The 15,233-nt window shown below is 33.3% G+C and overlaps 1 protein-coding gene across 1 annotated transcript in view; it reads left to right on the plus strand.

Moving 5' to 3' along the window:
• Positions 1–15,233, plus strand: part of ROCK2 (Rho associated coiled-coil containing protein kinase 2) — a 119,492-nt gene that overhangs the window by 44,472 nt on the left and 59,787 nt on the right. The window contains exon 4 of the mRNA XM_069495157.1: positions 10,539–10,676. Within this exon, the coding sequence (XP_069351258.1) occupies positions 10,539–10,676 (138 nt within the window). The remainder of the gene's footprint in view (positions 1–10,538; positions 10,677–15,233) is intronic.

The raw sequence follows: 15,233 nt of genomic DNA on the forward strand, positions 1-15,233 counted from the left end.
TATTCATGTATGCGCCCTGTACAGGTGTACCATTTTTAATCTTTTATACCGTACTTGTACTGTTCTGTTTTTATGTTTAGATATACAAATACTTACATTGTGTTCCTGGCTAATAAACACAATGCCAAGAACATTAGATAAGGAAAATACATAAGAAACATAAAAATTGATTTTAATGGACCCCTGTCAGAGATGGCCATAATGAGCGCAAGTGTAGTAATAAATATCTGTGTTCGCCTCCACCATGGAGGCAGTATTCAGAACAGTAACATGCTGTACAGGCTTGTAGCCTAGGAGCACTAGGCTATACCTAGGTGTGTAGTAGGCTTTATCATCTTAAGTGTGTCTAATTCGCTCTGTGATGTTCGCACAATGGCAAAATCATCTAATGACATATTACTCAAAACATATACCTGTTGTTAAGGGACACATGACTGTATATAAGAGCACTAGAGTCAGATTACTTGCAGTTGAATTTCGCCTCCATCAGTAACTAGCTGTGACTTCACTTTAATCTCTTTGTCTCTTAGTTTTTTATTTATTAAATGAAGATAACAATAGCATTTATATCTCATAGGGTTACTTACTATAAGAATTAAATGTGACAATACATATAAAGATGTGGAACAGCCCTTGGAATATAGTAGTGCTCAGTAAATGTTAGCAGTTAATTGTCAGATATATAATGGTTTGTTTATCCATCTACCCATGAAATATTTAATCCGGGTCTGTTATGTTCCAGGAGCTGTTCTAGTCTCTCAGGATACAGTAACAGTTTCTGTCTTTCTGAAAGTGGTGGTACTGTGGAGGAGATGAAGATTAAGCAAGTAAAATTACTATTTCTGATTTATAAATACGGTGAAGGAAAAGATAGTATGTGAGAGAATAATGGAGGGATGTGCCTAATTCAGATTGGGGAGATAGGAAAGGTCTTGCTGTGAGAAAGTGACACCTGAGTTAAGATGTAAAGGAATTAACTACATGGAGAGCTGAGGTTGGGGCAGGAGTCAAAACATAGAGGGAATAGCATGTGAAAATGTGAATTAGGAAAGTATCAAGTCATTTAACTTCTTTGGGCATAGATTTCCTCATATTAAAAAGGAATTTCTTATAGATTGAAAAGTTCTAAAATTCCGTGATGCAAAATTTGCTTAGGTTATCTTTTTTCCCCTACCTGCAGAGAACATACACATTTATGTTATGTTTTCTATCATGAAAGTTCTGTGACATAGGTGATTTTATCTTTAAATTCACCTGTAGTCTCACAACTGAGAGATAATTACTGTTATTAATTTGATGTATAGCTTTCTAGCATTTTCATTTCTAAAGATATGTGTAATATGTATGTCTTAAATATATCTATATTAAGAGTTCACATTGTATGCATGGTTTTATAATTTGTGTTTTTTAATGCAACAGCAAATAGTAGCACACATTTTTATAGCAGTTATAACATGCTAGCTGGACTTTTGAGGAATTTGAATATAGTAACCAATCTTCACAGCAGTCCTTCTAGATAGATATTATTATTATTATGCCCATTTTACAGATGGGGAAATTCAACTCAGGCAGATAGGATAAATAACCTGCCAGAGTTCACCTAGCTACTAAGTGGTTGAAGTGAATTTGAATTTAGGCAGAGGATTTCAGAGTCTGTTCTCTTTGTTACGTGGTTATAACTATCTTTCATGTCAATAAATATAGACTTCATCTGTGTTTTTATTGGCTACATAGTATTTCACTCTCATGTCAATGAAACTGTTACCAGTATTCAGATCTCCTTATTTCTTGAAACTACTTTTTCTTACTTTACTGGCTCTTCTTTCTCAGTTTCCTTCATGGTTCATTCTCTACCTGACTTCTAAATATTGTGTAATGGTGTCCAATGGCTGGAGTCTTGTTTCTTTTATTTGCATTCTCTCCCAAGGTGAGCTTGTGCATACCTGTGACTTTAAATACAATGTATGTTTTGGCAAGGCTTATATTTATAGCTACTGCTCAGAACTTTCTACTTTGCTCTCCAACTCATATCCACAGTGGCTTACTTGACATCTCCATGAATATGTGTCATAGACATATAAAATGTGTGAAATGAGGATGTTTGATTACCTCTCTAATTTTGCTCTTCCTCCACAACTCTTTTCCTTCTCTTACCTTCCTCATAATCAGCTTAGTTGCTCAAGTCAAAAAGTTAGGGGTCATCATTGATTTCTTTCCTTCATTCCTTATATTTAATTTTTCAGTAAGTCCTACTGTTTCTGCCTTCATAATATTTCTCCATCTATCCACTTTTTTCCCGTGTATTCACTATCATCACTTTCTTCCAAGCCACCCTTTCATTACCCAGTCATATATGAACACCTGCTTTGTGTTCTTCTCTTTTCCACTTCTGCTAACAATGTTTCACTATCGTTACTGTTGATCTTAGGTGTGAAGTGCTGATGGAGAAAATATCAAGAAGATTGAAAATATTAATATTCAATCTTCTGTCAGTTCATGTTATCCAAGCTCAGTTGGGTCAGCATTACTATTTGGCAGACTGTTTTCCCCATACTTTATATCCTTGCATTCTCATGTCATTCTCATGTATCACTGCTATCCCAATTCTTGGTGTGGGTGTAATAGAATCAAGTGTGAGGCTATTCTAGCATACGTTTTGTTTTTGTCTGTTTTCTTTATTTCTTTACCTCATATTGAGTTAAAGACCAGGAATTCTAGATCTGATCTAATACAAACTGCTGCCAAATTGACCCTTCTAAAGTACATTTACTGTATTAGCTATCCTCTGCATTTAATGGATCCTTTGCCTACTAAATGAACTATGAAATCTTCATCGTGGCCCTCTAGGCCCTCTTGTAAGATGTCACCAATTTTTTTTTAAGCTTTTTAACTCTTATCTTCCACTGTGCTATTCATTGTAGGCAGGCTACTCATTTCAAAGCATGCTGTTTGTTGTTTTCTTGTCTCTTTCTTCAATCATATAGTTTGACTCTGTGTCTCTCACTGCTCATTTTAAAAGAAAACCCTTTATTCTGTTTACTCTTCTTTCTTTCTACCTTTCTTTTTTTTAAAAAGAGATGGGATCTCACTGTGTCGCCCAGGCTGGAGTGCAGTGGCATGATTATAGCTTACTGTAACCTCAAACTCCTGGGCTCAAGTAATCCTCCCACTTCAGCTTCCTGAGTACCTGGGACTACAGGTGCGTGCCACCATGCCCTGCTAATTTTAAAAAAAAATTTTGTAGAGGTGGGGTCTCACTATGTTGCTGAGGCTGGTCTAGAACTCCTGGGCTCAAGTGATCCTCTTGCCTCGGCTTCCCAGAGTGCTGGGATTATAGGCATGAGCCACTGTACTTGGCCTCTACCTTTTATCAGAGTGTGATGTCTCCTCTGTATCCTTTAATTATAATTATTTTATTTTGCTTTGTGCTATCATTTATATGTAGACTTCTTTGATTCCTCCTGTTATGTTATAAACTTTTTGAGGGCAGGAACTGTGTCTTTCAAGTATTTTTGCCATTTCCACCAGGGATTCATAGCTGCTTATCTAAAATAGTTCACCAGTATCTGGGAAGAGTATCTTCTTTAGCTAAGTACATAGTTGAAGAGGAATATCTGTAGAGGAGCAGAGAGACATGTAGGCATTTGTCAACTCAACCCAAACATTGGTAACTGATGTGTATATGTGCAACTAGATTATATCTGGAATTGGATTTTTCTGTCTTTTTATATCCTGTATAGCACAGAACCTTGAATATAGAAAGTTTTCATTGAAGTGAATGGGCTATGATCCTTCCTGACTTCTGGGCTCAGGTTGCTTCTAGGGCATCCACTGGCTGGCTTTTAATTTAGTTTCAAACCAGGCTTTAGAAGGCAGGGAGGTAGGAGACTTGATTTTCCAATACTTCTCATGTAAACTCAACTTTTTTTTTCCTTTTATGGAATAAAACACTCTTCACTGTTTATAGGGTTATTTCTGAGTTGCAAAAATTATTCCCTTCCTCCGTGTTTTTGTAATTCCTGTATTCCCCATTCATTCTTGGCTGCCACAAACAGTGTGAGGACATTTTTTTCTTGCATCTGTGGGAGAAACAATAGCTACTCCAGGACTATCAAGTAGATGCATTGGATCTTCTTATAAAAATATATATAATGTAATTTTTATAATAAAAATAAATATGAAAGTTTCAAATGAGGTGCTTGGGTTAGAATGATTTTCAAAAGTTTTTGTCCATAAATGAGTGGTCCAGGAGGTCCATTTTAGGATTTTCCAGGCATGTCTTTAGCTACATTTAGGAATGGCTCATCTACCTGTGTTTTATTTTTTCTTAAAGCAGTACATATAATCTATAGAAAGTACAAATAAACAAAAATAAGAATAAAAAGCACCCAAAATTTCATCAGTTGCGACATAACCACTGTTGTTAACTTTTTGACCCTTTATTTATCTTTTTGGTCTTTTTTTTCCTTATATGTATAGTCAATTAGATGGTGTTTTTGCACTTATCTAGTCTTTTCTATGCAAATAGAAACATTGGAATAGGAGTAATGTTTTTGTCCTTTAGGTACTGATAGACTAGTGACACATGTAATGCTTCATGATAGAATGAGCTAAGTTCCCCTTGTCCGTGGTGGAGTTAGCTGACATTTTCACTGAGTATATTCTGTGTGCTAAGTACTTGTAGTTATCTCATTTTATCTTTGCAACGACTCTATGATATTATTGTATAGATGAAGCCACTGAAATTTAGAGAGATTAAATAAATTGGCCATATCATTCATAAACAGCTAGGACTTTGTCCAGATTTGTTGACATTTAAATCTATGCTTTTAAACATTACTCTGTACGTGTGGTAATGAATAGTTGCTATATCTGACTGTCTGTTCATCTGTCTATACATCTGTATTGAATAGAGGAGAAAGAGCTGGAGAATAAAGGGAAGTCTACAGAGATGCTGAGGGAGATTATAATGGAGTAACTCAGACGTAGACATTTCACAGGAAGATCAATGGAAACCAGCTTTCCTAAAGCAATAGCACTTTGTTGTGGTACTTTGTAACATTACTGCTAATGAATTTTAAAGGTATGGTGTAGACATTTGGCATAAATAAGACTATTGTCTCTTAATGTTTGCTCTGTGGATCAAGTTATGTCAAAGACCACAATCTGGTGGTTCTTAGCTCTTACGTTATGAGCCAATAACTGACCTATCAAAGCAGTTTAAATGAAATTCAGACCTTATGAACTAGGGCATCTAGCCAAAATATTCTTTCTTTATTTAAAGTTTTATACATATACAGATATAGATATGATTTTGTTGAATTAGACAATTTGGCTTTATGCCAACCACTATACAGTCACACTAAAGTATGTGTTCTGTTCCTTAAAGGAGCTTATGAAGTAGGCATGTATGCACTAATAGATTATCTTAGGTGCTGTGGAACCAGAGAGGGGAGCAGTTTTACATGAAGAATCACCAAAAGCGAAGTCAATAAGTATTTTTCTCATATTCAGAAATCATCTTATACCTATCTTGTATAACTTTTTATTTGAATGAATGTCTTTTTTCTTCTAGGTTTATTTGTTTTTTTATTTAGTTATCTCATATGTAAACATTGCTGGTTTAAATATTTAAATAAATATGTAGCTATTTTCTACCAGCTGACGAATATCTTTTAGCTTCTGTTCGTAGCTTTATAACAATTTTTAAAACTATTCTTATATTCTGAATCAAGCGTAAGTAATAATATTGTATAAATTAATTGACTCTTAATGTTATATAGATTGCTTTCTCTAATGCAGTTAGGAGATGTTCAAAATTTGATTTGTTCTTAGAGTAAGTGAAGGCTTGAAGAATAGTATAGATATATACTGAAGAGGGTGTACCTTAGCAACTTCTTTTTTAACAACATTGTTAACATATTTTAAACTCGATTAACAACAGTGCTGGAATGATCATTTGCTTTGATGTAATCTGCTAATTCAGCACAAATCTATTAAAAGTCTGTCTGCTGTGGAAGATATTTCTAGTTTTAAGACTAGCTTCATCCCCTAATTCCCCACTCCCCACCTGTGTTTTCGTATTGCTTTCGTGTGTGTTTATTTTCAGCATTCTGTAAGTTTTATAACCCTATGCTATACAAGTGAAGTAATTATTATTTTATCATACTATATAATCAAAGTAATTGTTATTCCAACTTTGTAATTTATTATAATAAAGAAGATGGATATAACCTATGATTCTTATCACTTGCTTGGTACTTTGCATTTAGGATTCTTTTCATATAAAGTTACAATGTATCAAAATACCTCAAATTTCAAAATATCTTAAAATGAGAAATGATATAACCTATTAATGTAATAATCTCTGTAATTACAATTTGGTTAAGCAGTTTTCATTCTGGGCTATATTTTCTTTATGTCCATACTGATGTTTTGTGTACTTGTTCTATCAAGTACTGAGATGGGAGTGTTAAAATTACCAACTGAAATTATGGATTTGTCTGTTTCTTTTTAGTTTGGTTTTTACTTTATAATTTTTCAAGCTTATTAATTAAAGATACACATATATTTATGCCTCCTTGATGACTTACTGCTTTTGTATGAATTACCCTCTATATTTCTTGTAATACTCTTGGCCTTGAAGTCTGCTTGATATTACTATGCCAACTTTCATATCCTTGCTATTTGCATAGTATATCTTTTTCATCCATTTATTTCCAACTCATTTGATCTTATATTTAAACTATTTAAGTTCAGGTCTTGCTTTTTAATAAATTTTGATAATTTCTGTTTATTAACTGGAATGTTTACTCCATTTATTTTACACATATTTTAGACTGTTTAAAATTGTCTTGGAGGCCCCTGAGTCTCTGTTCATTTTCACTTATTCATTTTTGTTTTTATTGTTCAGATTGATCTGTGTTCAGGTTTACTGACTTCCTTTTTATCTCCATTGTCTGTTATGTGTGCACTAATGGTGAATTTTTCACTTCAATTATTATATTTCTCAGTTATAGAATATCCAGTTGGTTTTTTATAGTTTCTGTTTTTCTGTTGATATTTGCTTGTTTACTCATTAAGACTATATTTTCTTTTATTTCCTTAACATATTTTCGTTTGTTTCTTTGAGCTTATTTATTTTAATAAAAGAGCATTTTTAAAGTGTTTGTCAACTGAATCTAACATCTTTTGGAACCATTTTCTGTAGACTGTTTTTTCTTTGATGATGAGTCACATTTTCCTTTTTGCCTCTCTAGTAATTTTCAAATTATACATTGTACCTTTTGGATGGTATAGAGTCTGGATTTTGTTATTTTTCTTTGAATAGTGTTGATTTCAGTTCTCATAGGCTGTCCGGTTACTTGCTGGTCATCCTTAACTCATGGAGGCTTAATTTTATACTTTGTAGATGTGTGGAAAGATCAAGCTGTTTCCCAAGTTCATTTAACTTCGTAGGATTCAACTTTTAAATTCTGTTCCACCTTCAATCTTTAGGGTTTGGTATTAGGCTTTGTTAGGTAGTGCTAGAGTAGGTCTTACTTTAGAGCATGGTTCTTTCTTAAAAGCTGTGTCATCTGGACGCCTAAGAAATTAATAAGCATTCCTTCCAATGCAGCTTAACCTGTAGTGTTTCTGTTCTGGCATCAACCCTATAGCAATTACTCTATAGTCAACTTGGAGTACTCTCTCTAGGTAGACCAGCCTTTAGCCAAGTACTTACATGTGACTTCTAGGGACCTCCCTCTGTACAGCACCTTACTTTCCAGTTTCCTGCCCAGTATAATTTAGCTACCTTATTTGTCTTGAACTCTGATCTCTGCCTCTTCAACTCAGCAGGACCCCTGTGCTTTGCTTAGATAATCACTTGCTGTGCATTAGTAGGGATAATGACTTTAATCAGAGTTTGGGAGCAATTATGGGGCTGACTTGGTAAGTTTCTCTTTTCTCGAGGATTATAGTCTTATGCTGCTTATTTTACAAAACCTGAAAACAGTTGCTTTATGTATTTTGCCATTTCAATGGTTGTCTACAATGGGAGGATTAGCTGGTACCAGTTATTCCATCATAGCCAGAACTGCATGATTCTGAGTGATAAATATTTGTATTTATTGTGTAATCCCAGGACTTTTCTGTGTTTTCTATTAGTGATTTGTTGAAACACACTCAGCAAATAAGACTTATTACCTGGTTTTTATTGGGGAAAAAACTTTATTAAAGAGTTACATTTTATGATTTTCTAAAATTTTATTGCATTTTATATATTATAGTATCTGATCTGTAAAATATGATGATTCTTCCCTGTTATGTCTGGGGAAGACATGAACATATCTTTGGTTTACATTATCTTCATCAATGAAAGTATTGATTTTAGAAATGGATAGTATTTGACAAAAGATAACAAGAAACCTGCTGAATCTTTTTTAAAACTGAAAATTCATAGTCTGGCCAGTTATCAAGTAAAAAAATTTACAAATTAATTTATGTGTCAAATACTTAGTGAATGTCTCTTATTGCCAATTCTGGCATCATACTTGTACCAGGGATATGATGGAGAACAAAATAGGCATGAATAATCCCCACCCTTGTTGAGTTTACATTCTAATATGGAAAACAATAAATACAAAGAAACAACATCAAAAAATTACAAATTATGGTATCTACTAGGAAGAAAACAGGTGGGGTTCTGAGGCAGAGAACAATGAGTTCCTACTTTGGATAGGGTGGTAAGAGAAAGCCTCTTTGAGGAGTTTTATACTTCAGCTGAGTGAATAAGGACCTGTGTCCTTGGGTTAGATAGAGGTGGGGTCAGGGACTGTGATGGGTTTTCTAATACCTTCCCAGTACCTATAAAGGGGTGAGGAAAGTTTTGTTATATTAGGGGAACTAAAAGAAGATAAGTGTGCCTGAAATATGAATAAAAGGGGAACAAGTGACGAGATTTAAATTGGGAAGGTGGGAATAGGCTAGATCATTTATGACCCTGTAGACTATGGTCTGGAGCTTGACTTCCTCTTATCTTCTTTCCCCCAACCCTGAGTAGGGTGACCATATAATCTATTATACCAAAGCTGGTATACTTGAGTGAAAAGAAGCACAACTTGGTGGAACACTAAGTTGACAGATGTAATTGGGCCCTGTTTGGGGAAATCATCCTAATTGCAGGCATACATATGTAGGGATAGTCCAGATTCTGGATGCAGACTACTTTTAAATCATGGTTTTACTTACTATCTGTGTAGCTCTTAGGCAGTTTAACTTCTTCATGCCTCAGATTTCCCATTTGTAACATGGGAGAAATAATACCTCATTGGGACTGTTAGGAAGATTAAGAATAATAATACATGTATCAAAACACACAGTGCGTGGTACTTACTAAGTACTCAGTAAATTCATTCTTTCAGCAAACATTTACTGAAAGGTTATTATATATCAGGCATTATACTAGACACTGGGGATTAAGCAGTGAACAAGACACAGAAATTCTTGCCTTTATTGGGTTTAAATGCTAGTGCTAAGGGATAGGTGATAAAAGTGCAGTGGAGGAAAAGCATGGAAGAGAGAGTGGAATAGGGAGTATGCTGGCAGCAGAGGGGAACAATGAACTGAAAGTTTGAGTTGAATGTTTAATTTGAAAGTTTAGCCTGCTCAGAGTAGGCCTCACTAAGAAGGCCACATTTGAACAAAGATTTTAAGGAAGTGAAGGATTGAGCCCAGTTAGAGTAGGTGATTCCAGGTAGAAGGAACAGCACATTCAGAGATGATGTGGGAAGCCTTTAGGGGATTTTAAGCAGGGGAGTGACAGAAAATGTTTGTTTTAGAAGGATCACTAGACTGTGGATAGGTGAAAATGTTAGGGAAACTAGTTGAGGGTATTGCTGGTAATTGAAATAAAAGATATTGTACCAGGGTGGTATCAGTGGAGGTAGTTAGAAATTATGGGATTCTGAAACTACTTGAAAGGTAGAACAGACATGATGGGCTGATAAATTTGATAAGTTGTTTGAGAGAAAAAGAGGTGCTAAAGGATTTTTAGCCAGAGCAACTAAAAGGATTAAACTGCCATTTACTAAAATGGGGAAGACTGGGAGGAATCCATTCAGGAGTAAAGATCAGGAGTTTCAATATTAGATGTCCTATTAGACACTCAAATATAAATATTAGCAGTTATTATGTACTGTTATCCAATAAATGTTAACTATTATCACTGTTATCTCTCTGGTAGACAGTTTGCTATGTTCTGGGAATTAAAAGGGTGGTCAAAAATAGATATCTTCTTACCGTTATGGAATTTACTGTCTAATGGGGAAGATAGGAAATGATCAAATAACCATATTGTTGGTAGTTAGTTTTTTCCCTTAAAATTTTTTTTCCCTGTTTCTTTCATTAAAAATGTTTTGCTTTTATTTTTTATTAGTTAGATAAGGATCATTTTGTTTTGCAATTGAAGTCTTTAATAATAGTATTATAGTATGATCTGTTGGCCTTTCTCATAAAACTAAAGTATTAATCATTTTTGTGTTTCAAAAAATCAACAGGTTCGTCATAAGGCATCACAGAAAGTTTATGCTATGAAACTTCTTAGTAAGTTTGAAATGATAAAAAGATCAGATTCTGCTTTTTTCTGGGAAGAAAGAGATATTATGGCCTTTGCCAACAGTCCCTGGGTGGTTCAGGTAAGCATACTAACTTTAATAAGTTTATTTCCTTTTTTGATAAGTACTTATTATTCATAAGAGTTGATTTTGTGTGCTGAAATTCCTATGCTTCATTCACATAGTAACTGCAGTTATTTTTAATAAGATCTGATTCTGTACACTTGTTTAATGTTCCTAAACAGTATGTTCACATAGATATAACATGTAATGATTACTTAAATTGGTGTTTGGAAGCAAGTATTACTTGCAACTTTTTCTTCTTTAATTCTTTTATAAAGAAATGGCTTGATCACCAGTATGCCAATATTCCCTATCAACCCCTTCTTGTGGCTTACATGGTAGGAACATAGTAAATTCATTGAACCATTTAAGGATATATGCATACTAATATTAGTTAGAAGTTTATGTTACATTAATCAGCCTATCTTGGGAGAAAAAAGACTTTCTACAATAAATATTTTGAAAATTTTCTTACAGTGCTTTATGTATTACCTATAATGTAAGACAGTCTTAGGGCTTCTAATTCCACGACTCTTATTTGCCTGTGGGTTAAGGAATTTATGGTTCTGTTTTGCCTTCTTTTCTATTATATCCCTCACCAGCTTTACTTCTGTAAAAGTTTTTTTGTACTTTTATATTTTATATCTAAATCTGCAAACATTTTTGAATAAATGTCATGCATGAGTAAGATTAGATGTATACCAATGCTTGTTCAGAATGCTTAAATGATCCAGGAATTTGATAACCTTGCTTGTAGAAGGCAATTTGGAGGCAAAAAAATTTGCCACATTGATGACCATGTCATTTAAAAGCTCATTACTGTTGCTTTTTTTTATAGGGTTAAGCCTCAATCCTCCCCTCTTATTTTTTTACTGTTGGCAGTGAGTAGAAATCCTGTTATGTGCAGCTAAAACTAAAATTTTTGTGGCAAATTATGTACCATGATAATTTACTTGATTAAAGAATGATGGTAATAAAAATATGTTTTCCACTTTTAGCTTTAAATTGCTTTTATAGTAGCAGATACCTTGCCATTTCTAGTTAATCATTTTATAAATTGTTATCTTTTGATCTTTAATTCTGCTAAATGGACCTTTATCAAGTGTTAATTGAGATAGAGAGGACCTGTTGATTATTGAGATAATCGAGATAATGGATCTGAGGAAGCAAATCAGCAGCAAAACATAATACAGTTGAAAAAGTAACTCAGATTATCATGGCCGTCATATGTTTATCTATCTGGGTGAAAGACATGTCACGCACCATTATATTTATATGCATGAAGTATTGAGCTTTTGGGGAAAACTTACTGAAGTGACTTATTTTTATTATTTTATTTTATTATTCAGGGATTTAAAATATATTCACAGAGTTGTACAACCATCACCACTACCTAATTTTAGAACATTTTTATTACCCCCAAAAGAAACCCTGAGCCAATTAACAATTATTTCCTAATCTTCCCTGACCCCAGCCCCTGTCAACTACTAAGCTACTTTCTATCTCTATGGATTTGCCTGTTCTGAACATTTCATACAAAGAGGATCACATAGTATGTATGTATGTCTTTTGTGACATCTTTCACCTAGCCTAATGTTTTCAACATTCATTCATATTATAGTATATATCAATACTTCATATCTTATTATAATTGAATAATATTCTGTTGTATATGGAAATACCACATTTTGTTCATTGTTTAATGGACATTTTTGTTTCTCCTTTTTGGCTATTATGAATAAAGCTGCTATGAATATTTTTTCTTATGGATTTTGGTTCATATGTTCACACATGTCTTTTAGGGATTTACCTTGCAGTGAAATCAGTGAGTCATAGGGTGTGCCTATAATCAATTTCAAGGGATTATTTTGGTTTTCCAAATCTCAGCTCTTATTTTTTAATGACTATTCTATATTTAATCATATGGATGTCCCCGTAATTTATTATTACTATACTCTTGTTGAAAATAGCTCTTTTCATTTTTCTTATGTAAATTATGCTATAATATAAATCTTTTCTTAGAAATATTTTTTAATATGATTTTAAATTCCATAGATAAATATTGGCATATTTTAAAAATTTTATTATTTGCTGGTAGAGAGGACTTTTTCTTTTTTAAGCCTTCTGTGTATCCAGTTTGCTATGTTTTGTGGTAAACCCTTCTTTGATTTCTTTTGTAGTTTCATCACCCGGATGTGTACCCCGAAACACCTTAGTTTAGTTTTAGCATTTTAAACATTGAAGTTCAGGTGTATCTTTTCAGTCTCTCCATCTAAGGTTTCCCTCTTCCGTTTTCATTTGTTCCCAGGTTGAAGAAACCTGGATTTTGCTGATTTTGGGCTGTGGTATAGTTTGATATATTTCTCTCTCATTTGTATTTTTGTAAATTGGTAGGTAGATGTAGAGGCTTGATAAGATCTAGGTTTGACTGGGTGGGTAGTAGTGCAGGATTACCTCACTAATGTTTTGTTCTTATATGGGGAGGCTAATGTCTGGTTATCTGTTAACATTACCAGATATTTGTGCTCAGTGTTTTGGTGCATTAATTTATTAAGGGTTGAAAATGATAATGTTCCAATTCAGTCATTCCTTTTTGATTATGGTAACTGGAATACTTCTATAAAGAAAAATATTTCCCTGTTTACTAACTAGTTACCCAGTAGTACAGTTCATGTCAGAAGGACAGGATAAATGCTTTATTCCTTCCTTGTATTTACCAATTTTCAAAATAAGGTATTAATTTGCTTTTATCCTCTAAGGGTGACCAATTTGGGGGGAGTGTTAGTTTGAACTCACGGACTTAAAACCTACTTGATGTGTTTCAGTCTTTTGAACACCTTATTGATGATGCTCCAGTTGTGACACATTTGACCAGTGGGATCATGTTCATCATATTGGCTCCTGAGACCTTTTTACATAGCCTTGTTAGTCTTTGACAGCTTGCGTACTGTCTGCCATAACAGGGTATTCCAGACCAATCTTGTACATTTGCTTCCCTTGATATGGAATGAACTGTGCTTGTAGGTCCATGTTTTGTACATGTGTGTGTTTTAAATTGATTTGTTAATACTAATAGATCCTGGATGTTAATCCTTATCATATACGTTGGAAATATATTCTTTTGACTGTTGCTTATTGAATTTTTAAATTTAGATGTAGTCACATCCATAGATTCTACATTTTGATTCTTGCTGAGGAATGCCTTCCCCACACCCAAGATTATAAAAATATTTTCCTATACTTCTTTTACTGTTATTATATTTTTGTTTTTTTTGAAGGAGGAAAATCTACTTTTAAGTCATCAGGAATTTATTTTTTTACATGTAGTATGATGTGTTTTAACCCACCTGGGTAGCTAGTTTTACTATTGCCATTTATAGAAAAGCCATTTTTTTTCTCATGAAATGATTGAAATGGCCTGTATATCATAAACTAAATTACCATATACAAATGAGTTTCTCTTTGAGCTCTATGATTTGCTATTTGTTCCTGTGCTAAAATTGTATTGTTTTTATTTCTGTTGTTTTTCTTATATTGTGATATAAGGTAAGTCTCTTCTCATTTTTCTCCTTTTAAAATATTTTTGTGGCAGTTCTTAAAAATTTTCTCAGTGGAGTTAGAATTAGCTTTTCATTCCGTTAAAAATTATAGTTATAATTTTGACTTAGTTTAATTCGTAGATTTTTTTATTGCTTTGATTATTTTAGAATATTAAGTCTTCCCATAGCAATATAGCATGTCTCTTTGAATAGAGCCAGATCTTCAGTAAAGTCATGTCCTCCCCATTCATGGGTTCAGATGAAATTTATACATAAGATATTTATTTTAATATATAGATATTGAAAAATGCAAAAAATAGCATTGGCCAAAGTCTTTGTCGATAATGTTAAATAGCAGAGGTTTTTCACCTTTGTCTTAACCTTTTGTGGGTATCCATACTTTTAATGTTTATCTGGTATTTGAAGGTTTCTGGTTAAGATGGGTTAAGGATCTGACCATTTTTTCCTAGCTTTTTATCCTAGCTTTTATCAGGAATAATGTTAAAGTATTTGAAATATTTCCTTCAGTATCTTTTAAAATGGTTTTTGTATGTTTGTTTAATCTGTTACTGTGGTGCACTAAAAAAATTCAGTGTAGTGTAAAATCTAAAGTAAATGCTATTTGCTGTAATATGATTTTTTAAGTAGGATACTGAATTTGATTTACTAATATTTTTTAAAGTAATTTTGCATCTATGTGCATAATGAGATTTGACCTTTAATTTTTAAAATATAGGCTCTTGTTGGTTTTCACGTCATGATGAGACTATAATGACATACCATGTTTTCTGTGCTTTGGTATGGTTTATATAAAATATGCATTCCATGAGATTTGATTGAATTTACTTGGAAAACTTTCAAGAAGAAATTTCAATATATTTAATGTTGTATCTTTTTAGTTATAAAAATTTATGATAAGTTTTAAACATATTTCAAAGTAGAAAATATATTGAATCCCCATGTACTGTTCACCCAGCTTTAACAGTTACCAACCATGGACAGTCTTGTTTCAGTTACACCAGGAATTGGATACTTG

The sequence above is a fragment of the Eulemur rufifrons genome, chromosome 19 (assembly GCF_041146395.1).
Source record: "Eulemur rufifrons isolate Redbay chromosome 19, OSU_ERuf_1, whole genome shotgun sequence".
In the NCBI taxonomy this organism is placed as follows: domain Eukaryota; kingdom Metazoa; phylum Chordata; class Mammalia; order Primates; family Lemuridae; genus Eulemur; species Eulemur rufifrons.